Source organism: Tubulanus polymorphus, chromosome 5, assembly GCF_964204645.1.
Source record: "Tubulanus polymorphus chromosome 5, tnTubPoly1.2, whole genome shotgun sequence".
Taxonomy (NCBI): domain Eukaryota; kingdom Metazoa; phylum Nemertea; class Palaeonemertea; order Tubulaniformes; family Tubulanidae; genus Tubulanus; species Tubulanus polymorphus.
This window is the reverse complement of record NC_134029.1, coordinates 21,880,398-21,900,387: the sequence shown is the minus strand read 5'-3', so window position 1 is coordinate 21,900,387 and position 19,990 is coordinate 21,880,398. Positions and strand designations below refer to the sequence as shown.

At 37.1% G+C, this 19,990-nt stretch overlaps 4 protein-coding genes across 6 annotated transcripts; 2 read left to right on the top strand and 2 right to left on the bottom strand.

Moving 5' to 3' along the window:
- The first annotated feature begins 59 nt into the window (after nt 1–59).
- LOC141906194 (uncharacterized) lies at nt 60–3,213 on the top strand. Its single transcript, XM_074795433.1, has 4 exons — nt 60–427; nt 688–1,300; nt 2,249–2,396; nt 2,527–3,213. The coding sequence occupies exons 2-4, from the start codon at nt 693–695 to the stop codon at nt 3,211–3,213; spliced, it is 1,443 nt and encodes a 480-aa protein (XP_074651534.1). The 5' UTR covers nt 60–427; nt 688–692.
- A 204-nt stretch (nt 3,214–3,417) lies between these two features.
- Nucleotides 3,418–6,575, bottom strand: LOC141906195 (STAGA complex 65 subunit gamma-like). The gene is made up of 10 exons (XM_074795435.1): nt 6,332–6,575; nt 6,065–6,185; nt 5,847–5,977; nt 5,597–5,706; nt 5,242–5,363; nt 4,762–4,946; nt 4,590–4,678; nt 4,259–4,352; nt 3,713–3,841; nt 3,418–3,556 (listed from the first exon to the last, which is right to left on the bottom strand). The coding sequence occupies exons 1-10, from the start codon at nt 6,487–6,489 to the stop codon at nt 3,544–3,546; spliced, it is 1,152 nt and encodes a 383-aa protein (XP_074651536.1). The 5' UTR covers nt 6,490–6,575; the 3' UTR covers nt 3,418–3,543.
- Nucleotides 6,576–6,694: 119 nt separating this feature from the next.
- Nucleotides 6,695–16,009, top strand: LOC141905080 (lamin Dm0-like). 3 transcript variants are annotated; one of them, XM_074793819.1, is made up of 12 exons: nt 6,695–7,148; nt 7,934–8,066; nt 8,176–8,325; nt 8,838–9,008; nt 9,105–9,230; nt 9,352–9,572; nt 9,819–10,053; nt 10,144–10,248; nt 10,500–10,613; nt 10,930–11,001; nt 11,639–11,689; nt 12,843–16,009. In XM_074793819.1, the coding sequence occupies exons 1-12, from the start codon at nt 6,787–6,789 to the stop codon at nt 12,873–12,875; spliced, it is 1,773 nt and encodes a 590-aa protein (XP_074649920.1). In that variant the 5' UTR covers nt 6,695–6,786; the 3' UTR covers nt 12,876–16,009. The 3 variants fall into 3 exon arrangements, with proteins under 3 accessions (XP_074649920.1, XP_074649922.1, XP_074649921.1); XM_074793821.1 differs by lacking the exon at nt 11,639–11,689; XM_074793820.1 differs by lacking the exon at nt 11,639–11,689 and having other exon boundaries at nt 10,930–11,031.
- A 172-nt stretch (nt 16,010–16,181) lies between these two features.
- Nucleotides 16,182–18,096, bottom strand: LOC141906030 (ORC ubiquitin ligase 1-like). The gene is made up of 5 exons (XM_074795178.1): nt 18,006–18,096; nt 17,609–17,842; nt 17,274–17,495; nt 16,898–16,986; nt 16,182–16,812 (listed from the first exon to the last, which is right to left on the bottom strand). Exons 1-5 carry the CDS (start codon nt 18,084–18,086, stop codon nt 16,245–16,247), a joined length of 1,194 nt encoding a protein of 397 aa, XP_074651279.1. The 5' UTR covers nt 18,087–18,096; the 3' UTR covers nt 16,182–16,244.
- Between the last annotated feature and the right edge of the window lie 1,894 nt (nt 18,097–19,990).

The following is a 19,990-nucleotide window of genomic DNA, read 5'->3' as shown; positions in this document are numbered from 1 at the left end:
CGGATAATTTAGAATTGACATTTGTCACTTTTTTCGATTTGTTCGACTGACTACGAATTACGATTGCATATCGAATAAAACAACAGCGATAACGCCGATGAAGTTTTGAAATTTAAGTTCTATTCATTAAATAATCTCATACTGGCTGGCTTGAATGGAAACGGAAGACCTGTTTGCATGCTCTAACAAACTTCTATAACTCGTATTTGGCTGTGGCTTCTATGTAAACAGGAATTACAGCGCAATAAAAGCGTGCCAATAGTTCACATGTAAACCCGTCGTCGTCAAATAATTTACGGTTCGAAATAGAATAGAAAACCGTTGTCTACAAATCGTTCAGCAATATACGACGTATGTAACAATAATATTCCTTGGATTCGATACATTCATTCAAATGTTTCACTGTACAGGTGCATGACATTATAAGGTAAGATAAAACAAAGATTTCTACAAGCGAAATTCTATTAATTAAACAAATGTTACCAAAATGTCTCATCGCTCGAGACTAGAATATGTGTCATTAAGATCACCTTCTCTGTACAACAATGTTATTAGACCTAAGCTTTTGCTTTAGAACTGTTTATAGCGTTTCGGAAATATGCCCAAAAACTAATAATGACTTATAATTAATCGGATTAATTTTGGGTATCTACGGTATTTCCTAATGAACACAAAAACTTTTCATAGGAAAAATGGTGCGAATTATCTCAAAAGCAGACGCAGCCCCTGCTGGGAAGAAAGACCAAAAATCGTCGTCAATCGTAGATGAGACAGATCTCGGTATTTACGATGACGTTGGAGAAGGGGAAGATTTAACCGATAATGAGGAGGAAAAGAACAAAAATCTAGTACTCGACAATGAACAAAAATACGAAAACTTCTCTGAACCTATGAATTCCGACCAAAAACAGCTACACAAAGTTTCTATAGCTACCGTTTTAGATACAACAAATGCAGAGGATTCTGGAAAAAATTATGGACATAAACGCTACAATGATGTAATTCAAGTGAGTATATCTGGCAGATTGGCAAAAAGCCCGCCGGTGTTAAAAGCGGGACGGCCTCTTAAAAGTGAAGGCACATCCAATAAGCCGTTGTCATCAGGGAAACATGTTCAAATGGTTGCTAATGAGAACGTTGATGGTATGACGGTAGATAATATCACAGAAGATCGAATCTCAGTTAGCACGACGTGTGAAGTGAATTCGTATTCGGGTCTTCGAGGAAAAACCTGTACACCAGCAAGTATGGCAGATACAGATTGGTCAGAATTACGCGACCTTCAAGTACTTGAGTCAAGGTACAAATTTTCATTATGTATTATTTTCATTAATTTTTTTTTTCATATATGTATTATTTCATTATGTATGATTTTCATGATGTATTTTCAACTAACATTTTGACCATTTTATCAAAGAAGACTTGTGTGTTAATACCATAAGAATTTCTTATCAATTCAACTAAGGAATTTCTTAAATGCAAATATAAACCTTACTAAAAAAATTCAGCCATAATCTTTTCTTTTTTATAAAAAAGTTAAACATTCTGGGGTGAAAAGCCAGTCAAAGTCTGGTTCATACATTACAAAAAAACTTGATTACACGAGTTAAAATGTTACCTTCATTTACAATTCACTCTGCCAAAGATTATGAATTAATTATACAATACATCATGGAAAATATAGCAGTAAAATATATTGTTTAATACACAAAGGATTCTTAATTGTGTGGGAAAATACACAAAAACCAACCATCAAAACCAGCCCATGAATTAATGTAAAATCTATCATAGTTTGGACGTTGATCATCTGAGGATAAAAGCAGTACAGTGTCTCCTAGCAATTTGTGCAACACAATCAGACGCAATTGATTTTTTTCTTCACACTTCATTTACCGACAAAAGAAGCCTTGTTGTCATCGTGAAGTCATTTGTGTTCAAACTAAATCATCATTAAATCACCATAGACTTCATGTCATTAATGCATTAACTTAATTGCAACCATAGGCAACAACAGCACAAAGTATTTCGACACATCTAAGCACAATTCTTTGTGTAACTGTATAGTTATAGTTATACATGTAGTTTATTGAACTGAAACTCTATACCGCCAAACAGTCTTTATTGCATAAGGTTATTGAATCCAAGTTAAAAAAAGATGTATTATAATGATAAACTACCCTGCACAAACCCGAATAGACTCAAAAAGCCAACTAAAAACAATATTACATAATGTACTATTGGATTTCAGAATTGGAGTTGGCTCAAGACAAGGATCTAGGCCTTTATTTTCACGAGCGAGTGATCAAGCGTCTGTTGTAAAAGGTGGTTCAGGGTTCTCAACTCCACAATATTTCTACATATCTCAACAAAAACCAGCTCCAATGCCACCTCTAAAGGTAACTGTCCGAGAAAAAATTATCTCAGGTCTTAGCTATTACCGAGTTGTTTAAATTGAAGTACAACAAACATTACAATTGAGTAATTATATGGTCAGAAATCGGTCATGCATTAATTCTTCTATTTCAGGCATGGCGTGGCTTTAATGGTAATGTCTATTTCGAACCGCTTCACATCTCTAAAACCTTCCAAACAAATATACCGAGGAAAAAGACACCGCAGCCGAATGAATCATCAAACCCTGCGGTCGACAGGAAAAATTACAACTGTAATCTAGCATATAGACAATTTTCAGTGTTAGATCGAAAATCGATCATGAACCGCGAGAATTCCCGTCTGCCCGAAGATTTACAGTGGATCGACGGTCTCGAGGCGCCGGGTAGTTTACGAACTGAACCGATCAAAAAGAAAAAGGTCAACGTTTCCGACAGGCGACAAATCTGTCGAGGCTCGGTCGTTAGAAATGTATCGAAAGGAGACGACGGGAAAGCGTTACTGTCGGTCAGTGGGGATAGATTTTCGAAAAATCAACAATTCGGTCCGCCGCTTATGCGAACGCAGACGCAATATTCATTGAGTAATCAGCGTTTAACGACGAACAGTCCGGACTTAATATTTCCTCCTTTGGACCAGACGAAGATGAGTCTGCGTCACGTAGAACAGGAAACCGGTAAAGAGACTATACTGCATATTATTCCACCCGGTGATAGGTTCAAATATCAAACAACGAGCACTCATTTCAATTTGCACAGACCAGTTCACAAATACAGCCCCGAGATTCCATCGACTGCAAGATCGAGCATGATGGGCAATTGATTATTGATATACCGGTATAACGCTTAAACAGAGATTCTACTTTCGTTGATAGTTGAATACACATGCACAATAGAATCAATGTAGTATCTGTGTACCCTTGTGGCTATATGTGCGGTGGATTAAAATGATTTTAACCTGAAGTACTTTCAGGAAATCCTGATACAGGATATTCATGAGGTTTATCTCAACTGCAAACTGTCTTATTCATGACAAATGAATTCCATCGCTACGTATCATAACGAGATGATTTCATCAATTTCGCGCACACTAGCGTCGTACATAGTAAAGATTGACCATCACTCTTAGCACTGACCATCCATACAGACAAGCTCAACTCGTGCGCCTGAAAAAATACGAATAATTAGTGTGAGTGAATATGTTCAAGATTTTTCGCATATTATTAGTTTCAAACTGGGTCATTTCCATATGATTTTATACGCTACCAGAAAAATGCTTTAAAATGTGAAATGTGTCAAATATCTTCTCGCTCCGATCTTACTTTTTCTTTTTCCTCGGAGGAACGGACGGAGGGGACATGATTTCGGATAAAGTTGAAGAGGGTTGAATGATATCGTCGTAGGGCGTGGGAGGTTCGCTGTTCTCGTCAAACGAATCTAACGTGCTCACTCTGTGAAAACAAAGCATGCGGTTAACGCGAAACAATTTGACATTAAAGAGCGCGGCGGCAACAGCGGTTACGCAATTATTGAAACACTTCCTGCGCGTGAACGGTGAGGGAAGGTAACAAACTGAACACTGGCAATTATCAGTTCAGAAGCATGAAAGCATTAAAACAGATTGCAATTTCACAGGACTGAGTTACATTAGTGAGTTACATTGAAGAAGACAGTATCTATTTTTTTTCTGGAATCATGCATGAAAAAAGTGAAAAACGGATTCAAGCGAAGCAACATATTATGATACGTAATAAAATAGCATTATATTGTGTTTCCAGTTGTTCGTTGCTGTTTTTCTTGTGATAAAAGCATTTGATATTTCCTCCAACGATATTCATGTGAGCGAGGACAGCATTGCGATCACTTACTTGGTGTCGTTTGGTTCAGATTTGATCCATTTCGTATCGACGTCCTGTTGTAAACTACTGTTTCCTGTTTGCTCTTCCTCCAAACTAACAAGGCCTACAGCAGTGGAATTATGAACATTCTTTTTTAAAGAAATACCCAGCAGTTTAACCTAGCTACACAAGGTACATAGATACTCTAGGGCTAGGCTATATAGAATAATGCTAATCAAACTGGGAACATATCAAACTTGACCGATTATCTATTTTCATCATAAGTCATCTGATACCCAGTCAACAAATTCTGCTTATAGATTCTACTAATACCACATTCATCTAATACAATAAAACCAACCTTGAAGCTCCACTAAATGATCCTCATTGCTCTCATCAGCTTCATCCGTCACTGGGAACTGGATATCGGAAAAAGGCTCTTCTTTCAAGCTGAAAATTAACCCATTTTTCAGTTTAATCTAACCTAAATCTTTACTATTGGATCATTGACACCCGGTGCTATAACGACATACCTGATAACTCGAGACACAGGTCCTTGCTTATGGTCGGGTAGTTTTATTCGTTCGTATTCCTCCGCGAGTTCTTCGCATTGTTTCATCATCACGCGGTGGTAGTTGATGATTCTCGTCTGATAGAAATCGTGCAAACACGAAACTTTACCCAACTTCATTTCGTAGAAAACACGTTGCATCACGTCCTGATTTGAAAAACAACATAAATTTACGCCTTTAATGTACAGGCTTTGTAGCGATTTGATTGAGGCAAAACTTTTTCTTGAATGGATAGAAGAGTTCCTGACATTTTCTTAAATCAATGATTTAGAAGCTGTGAAATAAGAAAATACATTTGCAGTTAAATCTAAAATTCATTCATTTCAAAAGAAAATGACCGCTTTAGATTTTGAATACTTCAGTAAGTTTTCACTGGAAAGGCATAGTAGACCACAATAGAATTTGTCAATAGAATGAAGTTTCTGTAGGTCAGATACTCACAGGAAAGCCTGTATCGCCGGTCTGAGCTTCTTCATCAACAGCGTGACGTAATAAACTCATGAATTTCAGGTAGTATTCGTGGCCGACGTCAGTTAAACTCTCCAACATTGATTCATTACAAGCTATAATAAGAGATTTTTACAATTAAAAGTTTTTCCGGAGCAAATTTCAGTTTCTATATATACGAGCAGTAAATGATAAATGAAATATTATAAATGATATCTGTATGCAATTTCATTGCTTAGTCAATTCATTTCAGATGTAAGAGGCATAATTGAAGAATCATTTTTAAGTTAATTCGGTGTAAAAATTTCTTTTAAGTTCGAGCACATATTTTTTACGTAAGTTCACTTACTTTCAAAACCGGCATGAGCGACGATAGCTGCAACAGACCGACGAAGTAAACGCCTATTAGTAAGATCATCGATTTCAGGGGGAGGAGTGCCGATTCCTTTACAAAAATCACTGAAAATTCAAATAGAAGACAAAATGAATATAAATTCAATCTCAAGTCATAAAAAAACATACGACTCTGCGAAAGATGGAAAACGAGGAAATACTTTGATGACAATCACTTCTGAAGGAATGGATCTAATTAGGCCTACCTAGTTTCATCCGCAGCAATGAAAGGAAATGTGCGAGTCATTCTTTTCGGTTTCGGTCCAGTGTATTCAGGAATTTTTGGTGCTGGCGTTAATGTCGTCTGCTGAATCAACTCAACATTTTCACTATTCCGCTGAAATAGTTCAGAAATTACATACATTAATAATCGTCATCGCAAATACATGACTTTCTTTAGACTGACTGATATATGACGACGAACCAGGGTTTCGTAATGCTGTAGAGCCATTTGAATTAATTGACGTAGTTTTCTCGCGCATTGAATCAGTTGAATCGTATGCTTTGTAATCGGATCGATAGCGAACTGATCAGGCGGCAAACATCTGCAAAAATGCGAATAAAAACAATCAATAGTTAAAATAACAGAAAAGACAGTTAATGCCATAAACGATGGCGCCTCAAGTATGTATCATGTCAGGGTCAGGGTCCGATTTCTTTCTTGCTAAAGGCTTAAAAAAGCATTGCTTACTCGCTGGAAGGTGGATAATGTCTACTGGACGGTTGGTGTAAACGCGGTCCTTCGACATCCATCGCCCGCGGTTTAGTCATTTGTTCCCTTTCAATGGCTGCGATACCCGAATCAGTATCCGGTATAATCGGTAAATCACCCCAGTATGATGACGACATCTTGAGATTACCCTCCCGTACCCGAAAGCTGCGGCAGAGGCAAAAATTTTGTATTTTGGAAAAAATTGAAAAAAAGATTTTATTTATTTCCGCATCCACACGACCTTGAACGAAGTCACTTCCTCCACCTCCTCCGTACCGCACCAGGCTGTGCTGCCACCAAGCGTCGAAATTAGTCAACAAGAGCGCGCTGGTCGCCGCCATATTGTTGTAGAAAACCGGCGTTTTCCGAGTCACGCTGTCGAACATTTATTAGCGGACGATTTAACGGCTACAAACGCAGAGACGGCGACGAGAATGGCGACTAAAACAAGCGTGCGTAAGTCAACCGTGGTGACATCGACCACAACGGGAGCCAGGTCACCTTCACCGACCAGAATCACGCGAGTTCAAGAGAAAGCCGAGTTGGCTAACCTGAACGACCGTCTCGCTAACTACATCGATAAAGTGAGGTCGTTGGAAAGCGAGAATCAGGTGCTGCGCATCAATATCAAAACCGTCGAGGAAACGAAAGAGAAAGAAATCTCGAATAAGATAAAGATCTACGAGACGGAGTTGGCCGACGCTCGACGCATTCTCGATGAATTGGCGAAGGATAAAGCGAAAATGCAGATCGATGTCGGAAAATACAAAGCTGATGCGGAAGATTGGCATACCAAGTAAGTAGTAATTTCATCTTGCATCTTGAATTAACCACCGGATACTCGGAATTCCTGGAATTGCACAATAATTACCTGATTTTTGGAAGGGTTTATAGGGTCATCCTTATTACCGAGATGGCGTATTTTACCGAGATCAACCGAGATGAAATTAAATATAACATATTTATTTATTCCTAATCGTTTTTAACACTTGTAATCATGTTATATCAGTAATAAATACCTTCTAAGAGTCATATTTTACATATTTTTTTTATTTAAAAAAATTTTGACTTCAAATACGTATACTCGGTTAGCAATAAAATTTCATTGAATTTGATTGATCGACGATCTCATCTCGGTAAAGTTAAAAGTTATTTTTCCAAAAATATCCGACAAAATATGTAAAATATGAACCCAGCAGGCATTTATTACTGATATAATATGATTTCAATGGTTAAAATCGATATGGAATAAATAAATATGTTATATTTAATTTCATCTCGGTTGATCTCGGTTCATCTCGGTAAAATACATCATCTCGGTAATAAGGATGACCGCAATAATTACCTGATTTTTGGAAGGGTTTATAGGCCTATGGTTTATAGCGGTTTTGACTTGACAGAGCGACCGCAGTACTAAATGTGCTCCAAATGCTACTCCCTACAATATAACATTAGCGCTAAATGGATTTAAGATGGTCTTAGTGGCAGTTAGGCCATAGATTAACTGATTTCTTAAGTAACTCTAAGATGTGGGAAAAGAATACATTTTAAAGGCATTCCAATTTCGTGTTAATTTTGTAGGTTCGTAAAGAGAGATCGCGACGCTACGAACTTTGAACAGAAACTTCTTAGCGCCGAGACTCGCGTACAAGATCTGACCGCGAAAGCAACGGACGCCGAAAATCAGCGAAAACACTTCGAAACCGAGTACAAGGTATCGCGATCAACTGTCAATATGTTCTTTCTGTAAATAGGAATTCATCGCCGGATTGTCAGGTCATTTATTGTTGTTTGTTTTGTTTTTTTTATCGATGTCATTGTAGAATTTGAAAACTGCCTACGACGCACTGGGAAAACGTCTCGAACAAAGTAAAAAAGATCTCGAAGATGAAACGTTGTTGAGAGTCGATCTGCAGAATAAAGTACAGAGTTTGAAAGAAGAGTTAACGTTTAATTCTCAGCTCTACGATCAGGTACGTAATTCTCTTTATTTGCCATAAGTGTAAGTTTTTTTGTACGGGCACATTTCAGAGTTATTGAGCTAAGGGTAGAACGATGTCTTGACAAGTTTTTTGGAGATATTATTTTGATCAACTGTCGGACAAATTGTTAGAATGTGGCATCTTGCAAAATGTGCCAGGCTGAGAATATCTACTGCAAAATTTGCCAGGCATTACTGTTCACGCAGACGACTGTACTCCCAGGTGAACCTGGGAATTTTTGACTAAGAGGGTGGAAATTGGAAAAGTCTGGGAATATTGTTAGAAAACAAAGTCATGGAAATAAGTTTCCACATGTTTAACGCATTTGACTGTTAATGGATTGGATTCTGTGCAGGTAAAATCAGGGAAAACAATGCACATGTCAGCGGAAAAGCAATTAAAATGGTGTCCACCTGAACAATGTTGAGGCTTGTTAATAAAAACAGCCGATCTTGTGAGATTTCACCCTCTAGAGAAAAGTATTTTTGTGTTTTACAATACAGCATATCAGTGAAACGAAGACTCGACTGGAGGTAACGCGCGAGGAATTCGATAAAACGGTCCAACGCGAATACGAGAATAAACTCTCCGAATCGCTGCGAGAACTTCGCACGCAACAGGAAGAACATTCGGAGCAGTATCGAGTCGAAATTGAAACTCTATTTGAAACAAAGGTTAGTGTCTTATCGTACAACTTAAAATGGGAGTTAGTTGAAACTTCGTCATAATTTATCTGATTACGATTTGCGCGATGGTTTTAATGATTACAGCTGAACGAAATGAGGGTTTTAGCCGATAAGAAGGGTAGCCTCGCCAGCAAGGCTCAAGAAGATTTGAAGAATACTCGTCGTCTGGTCGACGAATTAACTCAAGAGGTCACTAAACTATCATCAACTGTAAGTAAATCTCGAATTTTCTAGAAGTTTCTGTGAATCGAACGACACCAGTTTTGAAGATTAACTTTGAATATAACCGTGTGCTTATTTACGGGAAATCAATATCATGTTTATATCGTAGAATGATATGTTGACGAAACGGATCAAACAACTGGAAGATCAGCTGCAACACGAACAGGACGACCACGCTAAAACGATCGAGGTTTATAAACAAGAGATCAACGAACTGCGCCAGTCGCTCGAGGATCAGATGAGAGAGTACAGCGCTCTGATGGATATCAAAATCTCGTTGGATATTGAAATCGCCGCGTACAGAAAACTGTTGGAAGGAGAGGAAGAAAGGTGACTATGATTTTAATGATAAGTCGCACTAAAGAGTTTTAGAATAAGATTTATAGCAGCCAGTTCTGTTGTATTTGGTTCTACGTTGTAACAAGCGATGATTTTTAACGAATCTCAGATGTATTAGTCAGGCAACAGAAATAAACTCCCGGATTGATGTTTGTTTTTACATGAACCGGAATCAAAAGATAGGCAAAGATCAAATTTGGTTCAAATATAACTTAACCGATCTTGTCATGTTTTCAGATTGAATCTTTCGACTGCTTCGGAATCGTCGCCCTCGCGTACGACGCCGTCGAGAGCGACGCCGACTCGTGGAATCAAGCGTAAGAGAGTCGCCGAGCCGGGAACGTCGGGAACGATCACTCATTCTAAACTGTCTAGTGATTATACTGTATCCGCGCAGGCGAAGGGTAACGTCGATATCTCGGATACCAGCACGGAAGGGAAATTCGTCAAGCTATACAACAACTCAAATAAGGTCAGTGTTGAAAGATTTGGTAATGACGTAATTCTATAGGACGTTTATTAAGATTTGGTTTGTATTTCTGCGTGTTTTCTACGAATTCAGGATCATTCGCTCGGTGGTTGGCAGTTGAAACATACAGCCGGAACTCAGGAGACAACTTTTAAATTTCATCGATCTCTCGTACTGAAAGCCGGTCAACACTGCACGGTTAGTTTTAAACTTCTCAGGGTTCTTACGGATCGGGGAATGTTAACTCTTCTTCAAAATCGGGGAATTTGAATTTTGGTATCTAGTTGTTCTTGTTGGTGATGAGTGGCACAAGCAACTTCTTAATATAAACAGCCCCCACTGAGAATATCTTTATGATTAAATCAGGGAAATATCATTCGGGAATTGTGGATTCCCTGAACCCTCATCATCCACTACAGTGTAGTTGATAGTAAGTCATGTTTGTTCAGGTTTGGGGAGCTGATTCCGGTGCATCGCACGCGCCTCCGTCAGATATAGTGATGAAACAGAAATGGTTCACCGGTGACAATATGAAAACCGTTCTACTCAACGCTAAAGGAGAAGTGAGTAAAAACTCTTCTTTTGAAATGATCGATGATCGAAAGTAGAGCTTACGTTTTGAAGTCTCAAATATTTCAATAATCGACAATGAGGTTCACCGCTTACTGTGGCTAGTGAGGATTTAGTAGCAGAAGGTTCGGTAGCGGTACTTCAGTGCTTCTATTCCTTCTACATATCAATTAAATTCGAGCCAAAACTTTTCTGCTTCGTAAATCAAATCAAGTTCAAATGATAATGTGTCGATACTGCATTCACTACTTCATCGTACGACGCTTGTTCAAACAAACGGCTAAAATACGTACAACGTTGTCTTTTCAGGAAGTGGCATACCGCAATCTAGACAGATCGATACTGCACACATTTCAACAACGAGGAACCGGTGGACAAGAGGTGGGAGACGAGGATTTATTCCATCAACAGGTCAACAATAATTTCATTTTCATTCGTATCACGTGTTCATGATCACCTACCCCTTCTTCCTGTTTCGAATGCAGTTGTAGCTTTCTAATACAGCTAACTACCTAATATTTTGATATTTCCCCCCTTTACCGAATAACCAATTTCATGCATATTTCGGGAAATTTTCGCAGTTGTTAGAGACTGGTTTAATATGCATAAACCTCATATACCGGCCACTGAATGAACCTCCTATCAGGCGGTTGATATGATCGTGAACTGTGATAATTATGAAATTTTGTTGACGTTGTCCTAACACGAATTCACATAATGTGAAAATCGCAATGCAATATTTTGTGTCGATCCCATTTTTAACTGAGCTAAAGTCTAATTGACATCAAATCGCATGTACGCACTGTTTTGGGGTAAACTGTCTCGGGCTAATTTGATGAATTTAATGATAAATCATGCTGGGTTGATTTATTGATGGTGTTTGATTAATGGGGCCATAATTATATCTCATAAATCTGGAAAAGCTTGAAATTACTGAATCGATGAAAAGCTGATGATAAATACTCTTTGAGGTAAATGTAAATTTGATGATGATAATATTTTATTTGTGTCTCTTCAGGTATCTCTTGGGGGCCTGAGGATGACACAGTCAATCTTGCCATCTCAGGAAGTAAATATATATATACACACGATAGTTGTTTTATAACACAGTTGATTGATACCACCACGCTGAGCTGAGTGCGATAATCATGTGTTCTTGCTGCTTTCTATATCATTCTCATACACTGGGTGTCTCTGAGCTCTGGCAGCTTGGAGCATACTAAATCGTAGTGAAATCTTTATCTTAAAGATGATTTTCGAATGACAGTACTTAATTAATTTCTATCCGATGAAACACTATTTAGCTCCGTCTGGCAAGGAATATTCCACAAGTGATACCTGAAAAAATGCTCTCTAAGTTAGCCATAGCTCATTGAAGAGTCGTGCATGTATTTTTTGCTTGCGATCATATATGTTTGATGAATTAGCGACTGCTTTACTGTCCAACGAATAGACGTACGATGAATAGATTTGATTCGCTTTAACCCTCTATAACTGGCTTGAACAAAATTCTTTGAACAGTAATAACCCATTAATCAAAGTACAAAAAGTACATTAACATCTTCATATTTCTTTCTGCTTCTTTGTTATTTCTTTCCATGGCACCGGGATGACACGTGGTGTCTATGTCTAGTTCATTGTTTGAAAGGGTTCCCTAGTCCTAGTCCTGGTATCGAGCATGCTTAATGTAATTAACATCATATGAGTTTCACCTAACTGAAAAAAGCAGAGCTGTCAACTGTTCCTGATTTTCAGTATTTTGTTACATTTTTGTTCCACGAATTTGTTACTGATGATCATCCTATCGATGACTGATTCATTTTAACACTTTCTATAGTTTGATAATGGAATCTTCCTGAAAACTATTTAACTTGAAAGTAATTTTCAGAGGTTGGCAGCCCTGAGAAAGTATCTTGTATTTTAATGCTTTCACTTTGCTATTTGCTTTGTTTTAGGGCTATATTTCTACAATTTAGCAGTATTCATCGACTAGTTTATTATAACTGATTGAACAAAAAAAATTTTGTTGAATATATCTGACTGATATTTCATTGAATTCTTGCTTTTCCCGATTTAAAAAAATTATTTTGCCTTTGGAAAGGATTTTATCTGTAGTAAAGGTAGTTTAATGGATAAAATTTCTGCAGAGTTCTGGATTTTTTTATTTAGATAAATTAATGACGTTCAGTATTTTGATGTTGGTGTGTATCGTTTATTTTCAGGCTGATCCGCGGGAAAAGTGCAGCGTCATGTAGACTGATAGAACCATATCACTGACTTCACTTACACTGCCACAAACATTCAACATTGAAAACCTCCTCGCGAAAAAAAAGCATCGGCGATGATATCTACAAGTTAGTTGGTCGGACATATTGGTGCCATATTTTGCTTCGTGCAAAAGAGATTTTAAATCATGATGTACATACATTAGTTTATAGCGTTAGTTCATTTATTCCGTGCAGTTCGAGATGTGAAATTATCAATTATTTGTTTCTTCTTGAATGATCTTTATTCAGGGTCCCTATGATTCCTTGATTCCTTTAAAAAAACTCCTTCTAAACCAAAACTGCCGTTTAAGGTGCATGAAACTCTTTTAATTTGAGCAAAATACTCATTGATAATAATAATTTTGAGAAATTGACAATAAGAAATTTTGCCTGGGTCGTAGCTGTACAGTAGACAATGCCTAAATCCGATCGGTACAGTTGGGGCCAGTATTTCATATCCGATTAGGACTGGGGATACCAAATTAGAAACAGAGTTTTTAGGTAGTGTACAGGATAAAAGTTTGCTTATAAAACCATCGAATTATCCGTTAACTGAAATAAACAGTACTGATTTAGGAGTCTACAGTAATAATCACTAGGATATGAACGCAATGCAATGCTGACGCTTCCTCGACATTTGAGACTTATACAAGTAACATTAACCTATAAACACCTTGAAAACCATGTACATTCAGGAATGACTGATCTGTAGGGACCCTGTTATTGCTACTGTGTATTTAGTCATTTTCATCATGTATCAATTATGTTACCAGCCTGTAATTGCTCCTATATATGATTATATTTTAAATATATGTACAAGTATAGCTTGCTTAAAGATAACGTATTGAGAATGATGCAGGATGTTTGTTTTAACCAATTTCCAATGCACGTAGTACATCATCTGAATTACGCTTTTTATTCCGTTCAATTATAAGAAATTACAGCATTTTGAAGTATGTTTGAGAGATATATGGGATTTAGAATTTGGCAAAAAAATTGTAGCTTATTCCACTTGTTTCATGTCTTCAAGACTCATTCATCCTGCCACCAGCTTAGCTGTATTAGTGGTAGATCTCGACATATCTCCACTTGTGCCAGTATCATTGACTTGTATTTGAAGTATGTGTATGTGCTATTGTATGCTATCCAATCCATTATAGTCACTTTTAAAGTCTTTAATTTGTAGTCACTAGATTTAACTAACAATTCGGTACCGTATCAGTTTCCTCATTTTGAATTTAACTAACCGTTCATCAAGTACGTATTGTATTAGAAATTGGATATAGATTTATTTTGAATTGGTGAGAAATGACAGTATTCTTAGCATTGCGTCGTGTATTCAGGGAAAAATCTACGCATTTAACACAACAGTTTTAAGATGAATCCTAGATCATTTTTTCAAATGATCAACAAGGATTGCAATATTTTTGAAGTCGAGAGAGGTGGTTTTCATTATCGTTGGTCGTGATGTATCCAAAAAAAATCATGGAATAAGAAACCCTTGTTTGCTCGTAAAACAAACTAATGATTGATTTAAATAATCACAAAAACTGAAAAATTGTTGAAACAAACCTAACGGCTACAGTAGGCTCTGCAGATGTGAATTAAAATGTTTTTATGCTCCTCTGTATTCTAATGTTTTTATAGTGGTTTATAACTGCTGTAGTAAATTCTTCCCTGAACTGAAGCCTGCCAATATTAGCGGGTCTGTCTCCGTCTTTGTCTTGTAACTTTTTTTCGCGTATCATATTATTCATCGAATACTGAATTATATTCTCACTCTATCATATATGTTCTATCATCATACTCATCTGTCGGTATATTTAGAATGCAGAAACATTAATAATCAGTTGATATTTTTGTATCGTTGTGTATAGAACTATGACAACCGTACTTACCATCGACTCAGGAAAATTGAAGATCTTTCAAGATGAGATTTATTCCACCGGAAACTCAATTGAGGGAAACTAAATGTATTCTATGTATACGGAATGTGAGAAATGCATCTGAGCAGATAAATGTAATTCGTGATATTTTCATAAATCATGTAGCCTCTCTACATCACTTAAGTTAGCATCAAGATTTTGATTGGAAATCTGGGCTTGGTTTTATAGATTGGTATTAACTTTAACCAGGGGCTTACTCAATTGATAATGAATTGAGTTAGCCCCAGGTTTAAGCTAATACCAGTCTATAAAAGCGGACCCTGAAGTGTTGTCGATATGAATACGAACTGTGCGTTGAGATTATGGAAATAAAGATTTCGGGAGATACACCAGACATCGCTATCTCGTTATTTCTGCTGATATATGAGTTAAAGAATAGGCAGGCTGTTAAGTAGTCAATTTAAAAGTCACCAATATGAATGGGTCTCGTTAGAAAAATCTGTGAAGATTATGGTACAAACTTTTTGCTTTGTGCAATAGTAGCTGTGTGTAGTAGTAATGTCAAGTAAAGTGTGAATTTTTTTGTGCGGTCAGATTTGAAAATTACCAGAAATATCTCTTAAAACATTTTTATATACAATAAAGCGATATATTCAATTTGATAAATGCACTTCGTGCTTCATGTCTGTACTGTGGAACCTTTAATGTAAATTTGACAAACTTGAAATTTTGACCTTAACAGGCGATTCATACGTAGGTTAGTTGAAACACAAAAAGGTTTTACTCAACGTTCGTTAAAACGAGGTTCCGCAGTAGTTAAGGCGGCGTTTTAACTGTTATCCGGATTTGAACATGATGTTTAAAAATCAGTATTTTTAGAACCACTCGTGTAAATACATGTACGTTAATGAAACAAATTATTTCATAGCCAGTTTTTATAGAAGTCACTTGCCAGAGATGCATGCTGGGAACTAACGACTAAATCCAGGTGCCAAAAATTATTAATGGTTTTCGATGCTTGCGTCTCGCTCGTGACTGGGTAATTTTTAGATCTGAACAGCTGTAACTTGCATAAAATGCGAATAGGAAACTATTATTATTATTATTTGTGTGTGTAGCCATTTGCTGTAAAGATGCGTTATTAAACTTTCTCGTCTTGTAATGAATATGCCTGAAATTTTCTATAAAAATAAAATCATGTAATCTTAGATAAGTGGTTTTTTCGTAACGAGGAATGTAATGCAGTAGGTCCTCAGCAAATATTTCAGTTTCATTTGATGGCTTAGAAGACGAACTCAAGTTTCAAAGAGTTAACAACCAACTTTAAGAAATGAAAATATTTATTACTGAAACATGTTTTGAGAAATCCTTGTACAATTTTATCTAAAATAATGATATAAACCCTGAAAATCTAATATTTAAAACTTTAACTAACGGTACACGTAATTCCACTGGTCGTTTCATGACAAATTTACTTTTGTGTACTCGAAACATTGTCGTAACAATTTTCAACTGGTGCTCGTTCACGTGGGTTAATACCAGTTCTCACACGATCAGTTGTTACATCGTTTACTTTATCATTTGCTTTTAAATTAGTCTTAGTTTGCACCAAGTCAGTGCTTACATAACCACTTTTCACATTTTGATTGTTTTGCCAATGTGAACATCCTGCCTGTAAGTCTACACTAGGAGCACCGTGACTAGAGTCGGTATGAGTTAATAGTCCATTCGCGAAATTATCCTTCCTCGAAAGCTTATTCACAGAGTTGGAATCGGGCTGATTTTGAGATTCAGTTGTATCGAACAGTCTTTTCTTGGCGGAGTTACCCGAGGTGGTGATGTCTTCCGATTCGGATAAGCGTCTTTTGTTAACGTTTGAACAGTTCACAGTTTCTACGCTCCCTGATGACGATTGTAGCTCTTTTTGAAGCTGTTCCACGTACGTATCGCTGCGTTCTAAAGCTTTCTGTAATTGTTTTACTTGTTTTTCGTAAGTTTCGACTTTTGTCTGTAACGTGGCTACCGTAAATCGTCCATATCTGAAAAGAGTAAATAACGTAACAATTTCCTGTTCAATTTAACTGAATTCTCAACTATTGTAGTGAGTTTAACCGGATAACTAACCTCATCGGTGACCGGCTCGCTACTTCCATGCGTATTCTTTGATTCTCACGTGAAAGATTAATATTTTCATCCGTCAAAAATTGATTTCTCTACAAAAGAAAAAACAAAATTTGTCAATATGAAAGTTTTCTTTCTGATGCTCTGGCTAATGTGAAAGCCACTTCAATCGGAGTATCATCCACATACAAGTTGTTAGATGAGTGAGTTGGGGAGACTGACCGAATAGCATGGCTTCATTCGGGTTCGAACCCACTGCCTATCAGCTGTGAGACTAACACCGTTTCCACAATAGCCAGACAGACAGGTTGCATCAAATAACAAACTATAGTCCTCGCTGCAAAAACAAGGTCCGGAATAACAAATTCCTATTACGTACCTGCATTAGTTTCGATATCTTCTTTTTCTGTAGTTCACTTTCTTCATGTGCTGCCTTTAATTTATCATTAAGGGCTAGAACGACATTGCTATTTTTAACACTAGTATCTAATTCAACGTTACACATATTTCCATCTGCCGGCTTCCGTTTGAGTTCTAGTTTCAAATATTGATTTTCATTTTCGACGTGTTCAAGTTTCGACTGTAACCTATCGATCTCTTCCTGTTGTAAAACATTTAAATTAAATATTCCTTTAAAAAATCGTTCATTTACGCTTCTTCAAATAGATCCCTATGCAAATCATTAGGGCTTCTCTAGGGAAACTCTTATTTTACCTCATAGTCACGAGCGATGAGCTCAATTCGAGCCCTGCGTACGGCCGCGTTTGAGAAGCTGTCGTTAGAACTTTCGACGTTATCGTTACTCAAGCCACCGATGACCTTTCTGTACGGGGAATCGTTAGTTATTTCGATTCGACAGGCCGGACATTGATTGTTCCTCTCCAACCAGATCTTCAAACACGACTCGCAGAAAACGTGTTGATTTGGGCAAACTACCGGCTGTTTTACCTACAACAATATAACGTATTCATTTCGTATAAGATATGAAAATGAATGTTTGTTACACAAGAGCCAGTTTGTAAAAAATTAAGATTAAGAAAGAAAACAAAATGGATGCTGAGTTGGTTATTCAAAAAAGCTCTATTTTTTCCAGAAAACTTATTTTTTTTACCTTTCCCAAACAAATCTGACATGATATAGGCAATGTGAAAGCAATCGTGGCATTTCTAACGCGATTTAAATCATCCGCCATTCCGTGTATTTGAATTGAATCAAAGTGTGGAGAACGACCGGAAAAGCGAAAAGAACGTAAACTTGAACTAGGAGGCAGCACCGTACGGTCCCCTGGCGGCAATTCTGTGAACTAATCGAATATTGCGGGCCGGCCGGCGGGTCTCTTTCTCCTGACTGCATTTGACATTTACAATAAAAATATAACATTTATGATCAAATATAATTCTATCTAGAAGTAATTGTTAGGTATATTTGGTTCTAATTGTGATTAATAACGGACCAGGTTCAACGAAGTGTGACTGATGATCCCAGATTTGAACCCGATCCGCAGCAACTCCGATCCGCTGAGAGAATCTGTAAGAGTGGATCTAGGAATCTTTAATGGGGTAGACCTGAAAATTGGAATATATATATTTTAGAAATCTTTGAGATCATTCCGATGGCATTGCGCGTATATGGATTGAATACCACTTCTATATGGAATTTAAGATATCTAACTTAACTTGGGTATGGCCGGTGTTATTGTCGTGAATATTATCCTGTCAATATTCTACAATTCGCATAACATTCCTTGAAAAGAAAATTCTAATCACACAATACTGAAAATACTTGTATATTGCGGCGCCGGTATATATACGATCAATTTGGTGATGATCGAAATAGTTTCATCAAGAACTGAGGATGAATTCCACATTGGGTATCATACGCCGACAAATGGTTTGTAAAAGGATTCATTTTGCCACCTCTAATCATAGTCGGGGTTGGTTTAAACGTTATAGTTGTCATTGTATTTATCAAATTGAAAACTGAAAACCGCTGCATCTATTTACTGCAATGCCTCGCTGTTGCTGACAATATATTTTTGATAACGAAATTCATCCAGGACCCGGTGCGGTATTATATTCACTACGCGACGTACGGTGATATGATTAAATATTTCGATGCAACTCGAGTTTCTCCTCACATATACATATAGATGACTATGCTTAACAACGGATTTCAAATGTTCCGCAACTATTTAACTGTGATCATTCAATGCGAAAGATTAGTTACGATGATTTTCATTTTTAAGGTTCGACGCAATATAAGTTTTATCATTTTCTTTGCATGTATATTTTCAGTGGCATTATGTTCCTACTACCCAATCACTATGCGGGTAAAATATCAACCACAAACACCGCTCGGCCCTCACTTCAAGGCAACGTATTCACGGGATGGTGTTTTCCTACTCATGAACCGTAACGTTGACCCGATCTTCCGAATTATCATACCGAATGTATTAGTTTTCGCGGCGAATATAGCCCTCCTCATTGTCCTACGAGTTAAAGCCGCACAACGGAAAGTTCTTACAGCAGAAAGTGAACCAAAATCACAAAAACAGGGCATGTCGAAAGCGACGAAAATGGTCCTTGCAATGAGTATCTTATTCACGATTTCGGAATTCCCAGGTTTACTCGGTAAAATGGGAAGACGCTTCGCTGCTCAGGATAAGATAGGTACAATGTACCTATTGACATCGGTCATCAATTCTTGTGTGAATTTAATAATTTATATAATAGTGAACCAACAATTTAGAAAAACATTTTTCCGGCTGTTGAAATGTTGACAAATACAATCATCTAATCGGATCCCTCTAATCACTAAACTTTAAAGGCCGCATGTAATATTCTTTTAACCTCCCGAAATGATACCAAACAGCTCTTTAATAGTCCCCATGAATTAACAAGAAACGAAATTCTTAATATGGACTTTCCTAAATTTACACGATGATGTATAAACCGTCTAATCCAGTACGAAGCCCCAAGGTGACATACGAGATAATTTGTTCACAATTTCGACTTATTAAGTCGAATTTCGACATAATCTAAGTCGAAATTGTGAAAGAATTATCTCGAATGTCACCTAGGGGCTTCTATCGGTATA

Excerpts from the sequence above, each read along its gene's own strand:
- LOC141906194 (XM_074795433.1), top strand. The coding sequence starts at position 693 with ATGGTGCGAATTATCTCAAAAGCAGACGCAGCCCCTGCTGGGAAGAAA. Across the intron at positions 1,301-2,248 it reads CTTCAAGTACTTGAGTCAAG|AATTGGAGTTGGCTCAAGAC; the intron begins GTACAAATTTTC and ends ATTGGATTTCAG. Across the intron at positions 2,397-2,526 it reads CTCCAATGCCACCTCTAAAG|GCATGGCGTGGCTTTAATGG; the intron begins GTAACTGTCCGA and ends CTTCTATTTCAG.
- LOC141906030 (XM_074795178.1), bottom strand. The coding sequence starts at position 18,086 with ATGGCGGATGATTTAAATCGCGTTAGAAATGCCACGATTGCTTTCACA. Across the intron at positions 17,496-17,608 it reads TCATCGCTCGTGACTATGAG|GAAGAGATCGATAGGTTACA; the intron begins GTAAAATAAGAG and ends GTTTTACAACAG. Across the intron at positions 16,813-16,897 it reads GCGAGCCGGTCACCGATGAG|ATATGGACGATTTACGGTAG; the intron begins GTTAGTTATCCG and ends TACTCTTTTCAG.
- LOC141905080 (XM_074793819.1), top strand. The coding sequence starts at position 6,787 with ATGGCGACTAAAACAAGCGTGCGTAAGTCAACCGTGGTGACATCGACC. Across the intron at positions 8,326-8,837 it reads ATTCTCAGCTCTACGATCAG|CATATCAGTGAAACGAAGAC; the intron begins GTACGTAATTCT and ends TTTACAATACAG. Across the intron at positions 9,231-9,351 it reads TCACTAAACTATCATCAACT|AATGATATGTTGACGAAACG; the intron begins GTAAGTAAATCT and ends TTTATATCGTAG.
- LOC141906195 (XM_074795435.1), bottom strand. The coding sequence starts at position 6,489 with ATGTCGTCATCATACTGGGGTGATTTACCGATTATACCGGATACTGAT. Across the intron at positions 4,353-4,589 it reads TCATTTAGTGGAGCTTCAAG|GCCTTGTTAGTTTGGAGGAA; the intron begins GTTGGTTTTATT and ends CCACTGCTGTAG. Across the intron at positions 3,842-4,258 it reads TCTGAACCAAACGACACCAA|AGTGAGCACGTTAGATTCGT; the intron begins GTAAGTGATCGC and ends TTGTTTTCACAG.